General features: G+C 44.8%; 1 protein-coding gene across 2 annotated transcripts; it reads right to left on the bottom strand.

Annotated features, from left to right (window-relative positions):
* Window positions 1-242: 242 nt before the first annotated feature.
* Window positions 243-13,515, bottom strand: STAR (steroidogenic acute regulatory protein). Of its 2 annotated transcripts, XM_083713801.1 has the most exons (8): window positions 12,554-13,515; window positions 10,745-10,925; window positions 7,336-7,449; window positions 7,061-7,188; window positions 5,833-5,991; window positions 4,748-4,932; window positions 4,548-4,641; window positions 243-3,692 (listed from the first exon to the last, which is right to left on the bottom strand). In XM_083713801.1, the coding sequence occupies exons 2-8, from the start codon at window positions 10,806-10,808 to the stop codon at window positions 3,570-3,572; spliced, it is 867 nt and encodes a 288-aa protein (XP_083569927.1). In that variant the 5' UTR covers window positions 10,809-10,925; window positions 12,554-13,515; the 3' UTR covers window positions 243-3,569. The 2 variants fall into 2 exon arrangements, with proteins under 2 accessions (XP_083569927.1, XP_083569926.1); XM_083713800.1 differs by lacking the exon at window positions 12,554-13,515 and having other exon boundaries at window positions 10,745-11,113.
* Window positions 13,516-15,453: the final 1,938 nt, after the last annotated feature.

Below are 15,453 nucleotides of genomic sequence, written 5' to 3'. Positions count from 1 at the left end.
TGGCTCTTCAGCTGTCATTGGACTCCAGAGCCCATCTTCCATAGCAGTTGTCCATGCTGCCAGGGGCTGATGGGAACTGGAGTCCAATAACATCTGGTTGGTCACAGATTCCTGTAGCATACAAATTAAAATTCCTTTATCCCTCTCTGTCCTAATCCACTGACTGGATCATCCCTGAATCAGGGGCAGACCTTTTCAGTTACATGAGCTGTAGGCAAAAAGAGAGAGAGAAGTGACATGGAACATTTTAAATCATACTCAATTTTTATTTCCAGAAGTACATAAACTTTGAGCACAGTTTTCTGCTACTCTTGCTAAATACAATTTTTAATGTCTCAGATCAAAGAAGCTGTTATTCATTTTCGCGTGGCATTAGTGTCTAAACACACAAAATCTTCACACTGCACCATCTGCCAGTTTTTGAAAAGATGTTAACTGAGAATGCAAGAGTAAAACAGAACAGGCTTTTCATGTTTAATATACCTGACTTGAATAAATATTAAATAAACACTTTGTCCAACTGCAAACAAGGGAAGAAGATACCTACAGAGTTTGTTTTTTTAAAAAAAAACAACAACTGGTTATGAGTAATGACATATTCAAGGGTTCTGGTAGCTGAAATGGTAAAATCTGTTGTGAGGCTGGATAATGTGCCAACGCCAAGGCTGAGGTCAGACTTTGGGGATCACAGACTCACAAAGTGAGTTTAGGAGCTTACCTATCTTATTTTAAGCCTAACAACAAACAATATGGAATACATATTTGCATTGAAACTAATTTGTTTTTAAAGTAACTCTCATCGACCAGGGTGAGGCTGCTAGTTACTGAGATTTGTGTTTGTGTGTGTGTGTTTTAACTGCTCGCCTGCTATGGTCCTGAAGAATATAGTAAGCTGCCTTACGCTGAACCAGACCCTTGGTCCCGCTTAGCTCCATATTGTCAACACTGACTGGCAGCAGCTCTCCAGGATTTCAGACAGAAGTCTCTCCAGCTGGAGATTTGATGTAGAACTACAGTATCTGCATGCAAAGCAAATGCTGTCCTACTGAGCTTATTGCTCTTCCCCTAAAACACAAGGGGTTGAATACAGTGCAGTCAAGCAAAGCTTGTATATGTGGACAGGGAGGGAGAGAAGGAGGAAAGGCCTTGGCCAGAGAGCCAAGAGACTGGTGGGGAAACAGGGATGCTACAAATGCACTATTTTTATTCAGCAGGGTCTTGCTCCGTGGTAATTGTGGCTTTTAAAGCTACAAAGGATGGTTAGCAGTTAGTCACTTGGTTTTAATGCATGGCCTGCTGTTATGGACATCTAAACAAAACAAGCGCCTTGCTAACAAGCTCACTAAGATGAAGGGTGAGTTCAAACTGCATTGATCTACAGTGTTAAGAACTTAGTTTGTTCTGGAGGTCTGTTCTTAACCCAAAGCTGTTCTTAACTTGAGGTACCACTTTAGCTAATGGGGCCTCCCGCTGCTGCCGTGCCACCACTGCACGATTTCTGTTCTCGTCCTAAAGCAAAGTTCTTAACCCGAGGTACTATTTCTGGGTTAGCGGAGTCTGTAACCTGAAGTGGCTGTAACGCAAGGTACCACTGTACTTGCGTGTTGGACATAGGTTACATCCAGCATTGTTTGGCTCATGCCCATGTCCCATCCTTGGAGATACTTTGCCCTGCTGTTCCTGGTTGCTGGTGCTGCCTTTTTCCCTGTGAGAAAGCAGCAACCCCTGTAGGCCTTGTTCTGGTGCAGAAGGGCCTTCCAGAGAGAGGGGGAACACATGGGGAGAGGCAGTAGTGACACTGGAGAAAGTAGGTGTACTCAGGGTGGGGGGCACATGCAGAGACGGGGAGAACATCTTGCACCAGGTCCCCCTGGAAACCTGGAACAGGCACTGGCTCTTTTCTGATCCCATGCACAAAGGCTTTTCCGATAGGCTGTCACTATGGGCACAATACTTAAGAGAGAGTTAGGAACATAGGCAGCTAAGGTGGAGATCCGACTCCACTGTTGGCGGGAGCGTGCCTCTGAATGCCAGCTTCTGGGAACTGCAAGTATGGAGAGTGCTTTTGTGCTCAGCTCCCACTTGCGGGCTTCCCAGGGGGATCTGGGAAGTCCAGGGACAGTGCAGGAGGCCTTCTGCATGCAAGGCAGCAGCTCTGCCACCCAGCTGAGGTTCCCTCAACCAGTCAGTTCAGCAGAGGCCAGCTGAGTGTAAAATAGGAGATGTTGCAAAACACACGAACTGGCCCAAGCAGACTGATTCTAAATCAGGCACGGAGAAGCAGTGCAGTGGGTAGGGCACGGCCAGATTAGGCTGCAGACACCCTGCTTCAAATCTCATGCAGTTCTGAGACACTCTGGTGGACCTTGGGCCAACTGCTACCTCTTGGGGTTTCTCCAGGCTGCTACTGTATTGTAGGAGGGATTCAAGTGCATACCTGGAAATTTAGGCTTGTTCCAATGAAGTGGATTAAATGAGGATGAATGCTGACTGTCACCACCCCATAAACAAGTCTAGAGGAATCCTTGGTAAACTTTGTGCAAACAAATCAATAGGCTGCAATGGAGGAGCTCTCACTCAAGCCTAACCCACCATCTTATTAGGAAGGGGGAAAGGGGGGAGCATACATACCCCATGCTCCTGGAACAAAAGGGTGGAGCAATAAATGCACTAAATTAAAATATAAATGGCACTAAATTCTACTGGTTTTTAAAAAGTAAGATCATAGCTTAAGTTGTTCTGTGAGCTCAGTTAACTTGGCTCTGTTTTCAGGGTATTTCAGATACACCTTTCAAAAGGAAACCTCTTTAACAAACCCGGGGCTGCAAAATCTAGTCCTGTACTTTGTCATCAAAGGATCAGTGAAGCAAGCACTTAGGATGAATTTTTCTGCTCTTCAATCCTTTGAACTGGGGGTGGGGGTGGGTGCAACCTTCAGCCCATCTGCCTAATTTCAAAAGTATTCTGAAAGCAATCATTTTGAACCTCTGAGCAGAGTGATTTGACCTTCCCCTTGCAAGCTTAAGAGAGAGATCACAGCTACGCCATATCACAGCTACTTTAATCCTCAAGGAGAACCCTGGGAGCTGTAGTTGGTCAAGGGTGGTGGGAAGTCAGGTTCTGTGAGATCAGCACCCTTAATCAAGCACAGTTCCCAGGATCCTTTGGGGGAAGCCATGACAACGAAAACGGCGTAAGTGCTTCAATGTATGGTGCGGATGTGAGAAAAGAGAGGGGGGTGAAATGAAGGAGGGAAACAAAGGGGTGGCCTACTCTGCCTTTTGGCTCTGGCAATGACCACTGCTGAAATGTGACCCACAACAGACCACCCCTGAGCACAAGAACCACCAAGAAGATTTCCCACTCTTGCTTTGGGGAGAGGTTAAAAAAAGCTGCCTTAGAGGAGCAGGCAGGAAGCTTGTTCTATTGGCAGGAAAGATGGATGTCCCTGTACCCATTTTCTGGAACAGGATCCTCGGCTGCCAGGGGAAGAGCCTTGAGCGAGTGGTCCAGGAGCCGGGGAAGGGATTCATCAGCCACAAGGAGTGTGTTGCGTGTGTGCGGCCACTTCAACAGCGCACGGCCTGCTGCATGGAGGCAGAATTGCTGCTCAAATGGTTGCGCAGATGCTTAGCGAAATCCACCTGGGTTTGAGAGAGGACTTGGTTGATGAGGGACTTGGGCAGCCATCCCTGGGGGAGAAGGGGGGGAAAGAGCAACATCATTATGTGTTCAACTTAAAGGGTTAATTCTGTGACAGTCTCCCTGCTACGCACAAGGTCTGGAGTAATAAAAAAGAGGCAAAACACCTCTGTTTATTTCCCCCCACCCCCTCAGTTCTACTCAGTAAAGTGGTATCAGGATTTATTTTTCTTTCTGGACTCTGCGGGCTCAGCCCCTTTTACACTTTTCCTGCTTCTCCTTCTGCTTGTCTGCACTTCCTAGACATGGGTCCGAAAGGTTTTCCCATGGTTTGCCATAAGCATCAATCTACAGGAAGCCCAATTCAGCAGCAAATAGCGGGTTTTCGCAGGAAAAGTGGCTGAGCAAACAAAAATCCTCTTGGAACCAGGCCTAGAAAACAGAGACAAGCAGAAGTGCGGACGAGCCCTCAGAGCAGTTTTACAGTCTATCCCTCTTCCCAGGGAACTTTGGGAATAATAGCCCTGTGAGGAGTGTATGGGTCTTCTACAGCTCCCAGGATTCATTGGAGGAAGCCAGGACTGTTAAAGTGGTACTGTTGTGCTTTAAATGTATGCAGCCGCAATTCATCTTATCATCAAATGATGGAGAGTGGTAGGGGGGAAATGCAGGAGGAACCCTTGGCACAGCGCTATGTATCATCTTGCGCAGTTCATCTAACTAAAAAATACCCTCTTAAGAGCCCCAGAAAGTGGATCCCTCTTAGTGACACCTGAGACGACTCCCTGCAGAGATGCATGCACAGCTGTTTATGAAAGTTGCACCACCCAAATCATGGCAAGAGGATGATCTCTGGCAAAACCAATGGATGCAGTGATTTCGCTCAGTCCACCGTGTGCCTGTACCTTGAGGTCGATGCTGAGAAGCCAGGTTAACTTGGTCTGGGAGGGGTCACCAAGGAGAGGCCGAAGGACCATACACGTGGGGCCATTCTCAGCTCTGTGGGAGGACAGGAGAGCTTCATGTGAGCATATTCCACAAAAAATGGAGTACCCCCAAAAATTCAATCAAGGAGAAAGTAATCGAGAGGGGGACGACTCTTTACCTAATAACCCCTTTCTGTTCAGGCATCGCTGCGTAGGTGGTGGACATGCCAGCCAGGACACAGGTTGAGCCTCTCCTCTTGGAACAACGGACACTCACAAAGTCTCGCGGCCCAACTATGTTGCCAGGGGTTGGGGCTGCAGTTTCGTGAGTGATCACCGTGTCGTTGCCGATCTTCTGCAAGATCTGGAGAAAGATCGCCAATGAAAACAAAGGGTTGTCATTTTTCATACAGGGATACTTACTGCACCTCCTTGCTGGTAGCTGATGCAATTCCTGCTATGGCCGACAAATTCCTTTCCTGCCTCACTTTTGGAAGGAGCGCAGTGCTGATTACTTTGGGGAAGGGAGAGACAAGAGGCAGAAGGAGACTCCCTTTGTTCCTAACACATGATCGGTGCTACCAACAGGGGCAGGATGCACACAGTGTAAAGGGCACCAGCCACAGCCAGGTGCGTAATAGTGGCCCACAAGATGTAGCGATGGCATCAACTTGGATGGCTTTAAAAGTAGTTTTGATAAGTTCATGGAAGATAAGGATTTTAAGGCTACTAGCCATGATGGCTAGGTTCTGCCTCCAGTGGGAATCATGAGGGAGCCCTTCTTCTGTCCTTTGAAGGAGGGAGCCAATTCCCCACGAGCCTGTATGGCCTCCACAAATACCCCACAAATACCACAATGATTACAGATCTGAGACACTTAGCACAAGAGTCTAAAACTGGCCAGCAGAGCTGCCCAAACACCTCATTAATGTTCATGTTTTACAGGTGTTGAACACTGAGATCAAGACATTGGTTAGCCATGCTGAGATTTGTTTTAAAGACTTGTGATTTTAATTTGTTGTCGTTGCACCACAAGAAGCAAGCAACGCTTGGTGATTTACTGTGAATCATCCAAGGAATCTTTCAGTAGATCCCAATCTTTCTTAGACCATCCCTGCTCTACAATATACTTTTTCTACTAATAGCTACCCAAAAAATCACTGATCAGGCAAAGCAATGTGCTTTACAACTCCTTGGAGAGTTGAATGCATAAGCCATTGGCACAGTCTCCTTTCGCCAAGAATGCATTTCTGTGTGTGTTTACCTTGACTTCTTTGACGTTCGGGTTCCAGTCTCCCATCTGCTCCATCCTTTCCACTAACTCGCCATAGACGCAGTCCAGGGGTTTATCAACCACCACCTCTAGTCGGAATACTTTCCCCACATCTGGGAGTACTTTGCTCAGGACTTTGTCACCATTGTCCTGCAGAAAAAAAAGCAGAAGGGGGTCTAAATTGTTAGCATCACTGGCTTGCGTAACCCAAAGCATGAGAGCTAAGAGTATTATTAGGTAGTATGTTGTATCCGGCCCAATTCCCAGGTGATAACTTTGCAACCTTTCCAATGTGCTCTATATGGGGCTGGCCTTGAAGCCACGACTGGCCCAGAATGTGCTAGCCAGGGGGATGGCTAATGTTAGAAAAGGGCCATAGCTCAGAAGTAGAGCACATGCTTTGCAGGCAAAAGGTCCCAAGTTCAAGCTCTAGGTAAGGCTTGTCTGAAATCCTGGAGAGCTACCACCAGTTGGTGTGTGGACCAGGGATGGGGAACCCTGATGTCCTGCAGATGTTAGGCTCCAACTCCCATCAGCCAGCAGGACCAATAGTCAGGAGTGATGGGAGCTGAAGTCCAAAAGCATCTGGAGCACACCATGTTTGACTATGCCTGAATCAATGAATTAGGGTCTATAAAAGTTGCTTCAGTAGGACCACAATATTTGCTCTCTTTTTTAGGGTGGAAAGATGCAGGTGGGGTGGAAGAGTGAGCAGCATAAAGAAAATTAGGCCCATTTTGATGCAAAATAATGATTTACCACTAGAAGGACCAACTGCAATAAGCCACGGGTTTGCATGACATGCTTTTTTTTCTTTTACACTTGTGAGAAGATCAGAAGGAACCCTTTCCAGCTTTATATTAACCACAGTTCCTCCTGCCATCAAAACTCAGAGAACAGTTGTTTGTTTAAACCTGAACCATGGAAAGGGAAGAAGGGAAGTCATTGATATCTTAAGGATGTAAAATGTGTATTTGAAATTGTAAAACAGAAAACTTAATAAAATTTATTTAAAAAAATAAAATAAGAGATACCTTGGTTTGTGAGTTTGAATTTGAATTGTGAATTTGAAATGATATTTTGACCCTATCTAAAATTAATCTCTCCATCTGAAGGCTGCAAAGTTGGCGACCCCAACTGACATCTTCCCTGATCCTTTGCAAGCAAAGTAGACGGGAACACCAAACAACGACCCCCATGAACAATGCAACATGCATACCATCACTGTCTCTGTTTTCCAGCCCTCCTGCTCTCCAAGAATTTTAAGTGATTTCTGAAGCGCCTCATCTCCTTGCTTGATGTAGGACATCTCCATTTCATTGAAGAGATTCTCTTCCAGTCTAGAACCTGTTGGAAGTTGGAGCAGGTTTTAATTTTAATTTTAATTTTTTTTAAAAAAAGAAAGCTTGTATTTTCAATGCCACCAAAAATTCAGCAGCCCCAAAATGCAAGGATAAAACATGCCCAACAAGAGCCGTGCCTCGTTATACGTACTTAGCAAAGAGCTCCTTCTGCGCACATTATTGATCCACTTGCTGGGACCAGGCCTGGTAACTGCAAATTTATTCAGCTCCTGGACAATTGCAGCAGCTGCTTGCCTCCTCAAGCCTGAGGAAAGGAAAGCATAACAGTGGTATTAAAAGCCATATCTGAAACCATAGAAACAGGCCCTTTGAGGTCCAGAGAGGCCTGGGATACTTCCAGCTTTCGAGGTTCCTAACCATCATTTAAAAACAACAACACAGACAACACAGAAAAATAAAATAAAGCACCCAAAAGAGTGAGCTGATCTGAGACGACATGTTCAACACAGTCTACTCTTGTGCCACCAGAACCAATATCTTTTTATGAATATTTATGAATATTTTAAACTCTTTAATGTGACAAGATTTGGACAGTTAACACACACAGAGAGAAATCTTTTAATGAGTCTAATCTCTTACTTGCTTAAATCTGCAGCTATAAACTGAGAGCTATAAATTGAACTGATACACATAAAAACAAGTTGTGAAACTTATCAGATGCCGAAAAATTAACTAGTGTACAGATTTGAGCCCTTTGAACTTGACTGCCCTTCCACCCACCCTGATTAGTCCTGAAGAGAATGACTGCCAGTGGTTCTTCACGCAACTCTCCTCCCCTGAACCTATCTGCACCTCCAGCTGTTAAAAAAACCCTAAAACTAAATCAGCAGGGACAGCCTGTGTCAGGAGTCCTCTTTGCATTTTATTGTTTAAAACAGTTCTTGACTTCCCAGATGTTGTTGCGCTACAAATCCCACCATCCTCAGCCAGCTTAGCCAGTGGTCAGCTCAGGGATGATGGTAGCTGTAGTCTGACAACATCTGGGGACCCAAGATTGTTTTAAACGCTGCTTGAACATTTCTCCATTTCCAAGTTCCTTTGTTGCCTTCTTAGCTTGAGAGGGGAATCCAGGTACAGTAGAAACACTACTCTGCTGATTTTACTACAAAGCTGCCGAGCTGATTTCTCCTCTGCTCCATTTGAATGAGAACATTGATACAAATTCTGGTAAAGGCATGTTTACATGGTAAATTATGTACCTCTGTATCTCTTGCTTATTTCTTTAAAAAAAAAACACTTAAAGTGACTTTAATTTATCAGAGTTGTGCAAGAAATCAGGATGCATTACAAACATGCACACAGATTTATGACTATAAAGGCTTTTAGAAACAAGGAACCATCATATGAAAACTGACTCCATTGACTCCCTAGAAAAACCTTAAAGAGTGTGAACAGAATTCTTGTCAATATAAACCAGCGGTGGGGAACCTGTTGCCCCCCAGGTGTTGGTTTGTTTTTTCTTCCTCACCACTGATATTTAATTGCTAAGAATGCAGAAAATATACAAATAGTTGTTACCACCACATTTATACCAAAAGCCATTTTTAAAATTTCCTGATGCTTTTTCTTCTTCTCACATGAGCCAATGCTATCTATCAAAAGCTGCTTTTCAGAACTGTATAGGTATTTTAGGAACTAAATATCTGCAAGATCAAACAGAGGAAATCTATTTTCTTTCGCCTGAAAACACCTAGTCCTGAAAGGCGCAGAGCCCCTTCAAGTCTCAGTGAAGTATTGGCCCTCCAGGTGTTAATTGACTAAAGTTCTATCATCCATGAGCATTTCCTATCCTTTTCAAATATTTTATTTATGATTTTCAGTTTTATACATGTAAATAATTTTACAGTCATTTTAACATTTCAAAACTTGATTTCCTTCCCCCCTCTTTCTGCGGTTCCTTCATTTTTTAAAAAATATTTCCTGCATATCCAAATTAACTTAATTTGCTCATTTATTCATCTACTTTAAATATATACTCTTACAGAACTGCAGGTTATTACAATAATCCTGCCAATGTTCTTATCTGTTTACAGTTTGTAAATATTCAATAAACCATTTCCATTCTTTTATAAAAAGATTGTTATCGTGATTTATTATTTTTTCGGTTAAGTTTCACCATTTCTGCATATTTCTTAAGTTTTTGTATCCATTCTTCTTTGGCTGGGACTTCTTTCCATTTGGGGGCAAGTAACATTATTGCCATTGTAGTCGCATATACGAATGAATTTCTCTCCCTATAATTCCCAAAAGGAATGAGCATTCTGGCTTCGGTGATGAGAGTTGGAGTCCAGACATCAGGTTCTCCAACCCTGATTTAAACTCTCTACAGCTGGGGAGGGGAAAGTACGCCCTAGTTACATTCATAGCCCCCTTAGCTGAGATAATTTAACTGGACATGGAAGCTGTGACCTTTTGCATGCTACAGCTCAGCTCACCTAAAACCAGTCGAGGCTGGCCATTTTTTTGAGGACATGGAGTACAGTAGTTTCTCACCTTCCTCAGTCTGCCCTTGGCCAAACTCTACCTGCCTACTTTTCCTCCTCAAAACCAGTCCAAGGGTTTGCATGGCCTCTGTAGTCTCCCAGTGGAACTCAGCAGGGAGGTAATTGGAGACAAAACTAGAATTCCTTGCTCTGCCTGTCATTGGCTCTGGGTCTCCCTGCTGGTGGTTTCCCTGCTTTCCGCCTTACTTGTCTCAACGGGCAGCAGCCACCACTAGATTCCCCTGAACTACAAAATGTAAGCTTTCCATTTCTGCATGCCATAGACAGATGCATCTAAGGGCATGGCTGGGTTATTTAAAGGCACATAACACACATTTACATGAAATGTACATAGGCTAATGCACAAACATCAAAGCCACTGGTAAATAAAGAGATCTGCGTAGCTAGGGTCAACATCACAGTGCACCCTCCCACTATAAGCAAAGTCCCCCTCCCCCCCAAAAAGGAAAATTTCTAAAAAGAGGGAAAGGGCAGAAATCCGGGATCTCACTGCAAAAGACCGCAAGCTTCCCAGGCTAGCCATTAACAACATGTCAAGCAGCCAGAAAACAAGAAACATCTATGTTAACTTTTATTCGATACAACAAAAATTGCTCTTTTAAAGTTCTTTACACTTATACATCAATATTTCACCCACTGACTCCCAGAAGATGGCTTGTTATAAAAGGTTGAAAAGCAACACAAGGAATGAAAAAGCTACTAGCTGCTGCCGTTCAGAATGGAACTGCAGCGCCAGGGGAGAGGAGCCGTTCATCATTTCCTTGATTCTGTTTGTGCCACAGTAAGAACATACAGAAACAACTTTTAAATCTGGAAAACAGCAGGAAGGCAAAGGGGTTCAGCCCCTGCACAATGGATGTGATCTGAATAAGCCCCAAACACACACCAATAGTTGCTATTACCTTTAAAAGAAATTGTAGGAGATTCATCTGATCACATTTACACTGTGTACCCACTATAAGTCATGTTTGAAGAACATTCTTTCCCTCAAAAAGATTCTGAAGATGATAATAATGTTGTTTCGTTTGTACTCACCCATTGTGCTGTGCAGGTGTCTGTAGGAAATGCCGGCACACAGCTTGAAAGTTGCAGGCAGCATCACAGAAGTCTGAAAGAGTTGCGGAGGATCCTGGCTTCCCTGTGTCTCTGAGCGCCTCTGCTGCTGTTTTGCTGGTGTCTCCTCTCCCCTCCGCTCTTAAATAGCCAGTGAAGGATGCTGGTTTGTCAGCAGAGAGATAAGGAAAGACATCACTTACAGCAAGCTGACTGACACCAAGGCCAAACCCATCGCCTCATGAGCTTGCGGTGGGGGCAAGCAGGTGGGAGGCGTGGATCTCGCAAGAGGGCAGAGGGCAGGCTGCACAATCCCCAAACCCTTTAAGCTGGTTTTCCTGCTTTGAAGGTTTCCAGATGCCTTCCTGGCAGAATTGCCATGCTTTTTAAGCAGCTCTGTGAATAAGCCAATTACAGCAGCCAAAAGTTTTTCCTTTCTCTTTACTGTCTCAGTATCTTGAGCAAACTTTTTCAGCAGAGGGCCGGTCCACTGTCCCTCAGACCTTGTGGGGGGGGCAGACTATATTTGGGGGGGGTGAATGAATTCCTATGCCCCACAAATAACTCAGAGATGCATTTTAAATAAAAGCACACATTCTATTCATGTAAACACACGCTGATTCCTGGACCGTCCGTGGGCTGGATTTAGAAGGCGATTGGGCCGCTTCGGGCCTCCAGGCCTTAGTTTGCCTACTCCTGATCTTGCGCTTCTCAGGCAAGCGGGCAGACGCAGTGCCCAAAGCAAAGCTGGCATCAGAAACAGCAGTAGGGACTGGTGCCCATTGGGACAGGTAAGGCAGAAAGCAAGGAGCCCGAGTGAAGTTGGAGTCAACGTCAAGTGGAGACGGGGCAGAGCAAGCCTTCAATAGGCAGATCCAACCAATGCAGCCTTTGTCCCCATCCTTCTCGCTGCTGACAAAACGATAGGACAATTCCCTGGACTACTTGTAAGTAAGAAGGCAAGCAAGTTGAAGCAACTGAGGTAGCATCCCATTCCAACAGCAGGTTAAATACTTCTGCTGGAAGTACTGAAGCAGAGACTCTGGGCTTATCCACACTAACCTTTTGCCCCTCTCTTTCCAGGCACAGATCTGCGCTTTAAAGTATCTGATGGCTTTAATTCTTTATTTTTTTTTTGCCTTGGAGCTTTCCCCATGAAAACCTGCCCTTTAGAGCTCGATCAGAGCAAATGGCCATTCAGTTTTTCTATGGATTGCCATTTGCTCTGATTCAGCTTTAAAGAGTGGGTTTTCACAGGGATGCACTCTGACATAAAGCTTTAGAGCTTGGACTGTGCCTGGAAAGAATGAGGGAAGGTAAGTGTGGATAAGGCCTCAGCTGGCCACCTGTCAAGGAAGTGGCGGCAAACGTACATAGGAGGCTGCCTTTTACTGAGTCAGACCACTGGGTCCATCTTGGCAGTGTCTCCACTGACTGGCAGCTCCACCTCTACACAAGGAATTGATCCTGGGACCTTCTGCATGCAAGGCAGGTGCTCTTTTGCTAGAGGACCCCAAGTTATTATTAATAATATTATTATACTAATTTATTATTTATAACCCGCCCATCTGGCTGGGTTTCCCCAGCCACTCTGGACGGCTCCCAACAGATTAAAAACAGAGTAAAACATGAAACATTAAAAACTTCCCTAAACAGGGCTGCCTTCAGATGTCTTCTAAAAGTCAGATAGTTGTTTATTTCCTTGACATCTGATGGGAGGGCATTCCACAGGGCGGGCGCCACCACCGAGAAGCCCCTGTGCCTGTTTCCCTTCAGTCTCTAAGATTCTACCTGTGGTGTCATGGACGGAGTGTTGAAGGTTAAGTGGGTGAGGCCCAGGATTCAAATCCCTGCACAGCCATGAAATCCACTGGGTTTTACATGGTCAACAGAGGCTTGGGTCCAAATAACATGAGATACTAAGGATACGAAGCACATTTTCCCCTTCAGAGAATTCTAGCTGCTGTTGTTCACTGTGGGCTGCTGGGAATTGTACCTCTGTGACGGATAAACTGCAGAACCTAGAATTCTTTGAGAGAGGGGAATGTCATTTGAATGTGCTTTAAAGGTATTCTTCTTCTTTGGCAATCACTTTTAGCCAAGTAAGATTGTCTTCCATAAACACAGTTTTAACAATGAGTCCGTAAGTGACTGTGGAGGCCAATTCTGGATCCACACATCCTTCCACAGTGGGGACATTGGTTTCCTGGCGGGAGTTGATCACGGTGTGGATTTGCCAAGCATGCCTTCCTCTTAGCACGTTTCTCCCTTGTGTCCTGAGTTCGAGTGTCTTCAGCCTTTGATAAAGGCTGTTCTCCAATTGGAAAGCTCACAGGCCAGCGTTTCCCAGTTGTCAGTGTTTATACTACATTTTTGTAGATTTGCCCTGAGAGAGTCTTTAAACCTCTTTTGTTGACCACAAGCATTACGCTTTCCATTTTTAAGTTCAGAATAGAGTTGTTGCTTTGGAAGGCATCCGCACAACATGACCAGTCCAACGAAGTTGATGTTGAAGAATAATTGCTTCGACACTGGTGATCTTTGCTTCTTCCAGTACACTGATATTAGTTCGCCTGTCTTCCCAAGTGATGTGTAAAAATTTCTGGAGACACCATTGATGGAATCTTTCGAGGATTCCATATATTTAAAGGCATAGTGTATACACAGCTTGTATGTGTCACTTGGAAAATTGGTTTTTTCTAAAAAGATTAATAGCAGTCATGGGGCCTCCCCTTCTCTGTGTTTCTGACAATAGTTCATACTCCTGATGGGATTGGCACCTCTCCCCACCCCACCAGGCCTAACAGCTGCTTGGGGGCTGTCCCTGAGTGCTCCTGTTATGAGAGAGGGGAAAGAGCTTTTCTCTGCTGTAAGAAGCTGAGCCAATTTTTGTTGCATAACATTCAGCCAAGGGCTCTGCCATGGGCTGAGAGGTGCTCCAGCTAGGGCTCCAGCTCAAACTGCAACATCAGAGCACCCGAGCTGTGCAGAGCCCCAGTTTATGGCAGGAAGGGGACAATAGAGAGGTCTTAACATGGGGGGGGGGGGAACCTGGTGCCCTGCAGATGTTGTTGGAATACAAATCCCATCAGCACCAGTCAGCATGGCCAGTGGTCCAGGATGATGGGAGCTGTAGTCCAGCAATACCTGGAGGCCACAGGATCCCCACTGCTGTCTTAACCAGTAGGGCAGAATAGAGCATTCTTGCTCAAGGGGAAGAGCTTGTCACTATTTTTATTGCAGTTATTTATATACTTGCGAGAGTCATTTGTTTTTGTTTTTTAAAGCTGCTTGTCAGCTATATAATTTACAAAGTGGTTTGCACGATCCAAAACAAGGGACAACGTGATGGTGACTGTTGCATGATACATCATTAGAACTGCTGTGCCCATGAATAAGGGTTTGTTTTGGCCCCAAAAACTTCCATTGTGTTCCAGTAGTGACACGTTCTAGTCATACAAGCAATGCAAGGCAGATGGATGGGGGAATAGAATTACACCACAGTCCTATATGTGAAGTGAGTCCTACTGAGTTCAGTGGTGCTTACTCCCAAGTAAGTGGGTATAAGTTTATAGTCTTAATCTTGGTGCAGTAAGAAGATAGGAAGCTGCCTTGTTCTGAGCCAGACAGTTGGTCCACCCACCTCAGTATTGTCTACACTGACTGGTAGCGGCTCTCCATGTTTTCAGGCAAGGTTCTGCTCTAGTCCTACTTGGAGACACAAGGGATTGAACCTGGGACCTTCTGCATTCAAGGCAGGTCCTCTACCACTGAGCTATGGTGCCATTAGGGCAAGACTTTGGGGCAGACATCCAGAGATCCACTCCGCAGAATGACCAGAAGGGCCCTCAAACAAAGCAGAGATGACTGGACACATTGTGCATTTAACCACATTGGGAGCCTTTTTTGTGAGGAGTTTCTGCAACATGTCATTGATGCAACAACACTGCATTAGTTGCCCATCCACAAATTGTTTAGTTGTGCTGCAATGCTCCCCCATGGTCATTGCACAACTGCCTCTGGAGGAGCTCTTTTGCACTACAGTGCAACAAAAGCAGGACAAAAAGCCCTAACTTGGACCATTTGGGGTATAAACAACTATAGTGTTTCAGAGGGAAGTTAACTGACTGGAAATGAAGCAGTATGTCTTCCCTTAAACTTTTGCAAGTGCAATCATGTTAAATATAGGATTGCAAATAGCCTCCTTCATTCCATCATGAGCACAAATCATCATGAATGCACCATAAAAGGACATCTTGAGATTACCATCCAAAGAGGGAAGGGGGTCCATAAGACCATCATTTCACAGTGGCATATTCAGTCTGTGCAATCAAAGTTGATCCATGCAGTCTTGTGCAGCAAACCTTATTTCTTCTGTCTCAAAAGCCCCTTCCTTTTTTGCAGCAAGGAAAGTGATGGGAAAATGCACTGGAAAGTGTGGAATAACAACTGCTTGGTGCAACGTTGTATAACCTTTCCGCAAACAATTCAGTATGAATGCTGAATAAATTGTTTAATTGGTCCACAAACTTTATGCCATCACATCAGGATGAATTCTCAATCAAACAGATCAGCTGGAAGCAAACTGGCCTCCCCTATGTCTTGAGGTGCTTTCTTGTTTGCTATGCTACAAACTTTTCAATGGCTTGTATGGGTGATACCAAGATGCACACACTCTTCCTTGTGTTGTT

Source organism: Podarcis gaigeae (assembly GCF_964106915.1).
Source record: "Podarcis gaigeae genome assembly, chromosome: 15".
Lineage (NCBI taxonomy): Eukaryota > Metazoa > Chordata > Lepidosauria > Squamata > Lacertidae > Podarcis > Podarcis gaigeae.
The sequence above is the reverse complement of the archived record's forward strand: the minus strand, read 5'-3'. Positions and strand labels throughout refer to the sequence as shown.

Coding starts and splice junctions, on each gene's coding strand:
- STAR (XM_083713801.1), bottom strand. CDS start 10,808: ATGCTGCCTGCAACTTTCAAGCTGTGTGCCGGCATTTCCTACAGACAC. Junction 7,450..10,744: donor ACACCTGCACAGCACAATGG/GTGAGTACAAAC, acceptor TCCTTTCCTCAG/GCTTGAGGAGGCAAGCAGCT. Junction 7,189..7,335: donor CAGAAGGAGCTCTTTGCTAA/GTACGTATAACG, acceptor AACTTCCAACAG/GTTCTAGACTGGAAGAGAAT.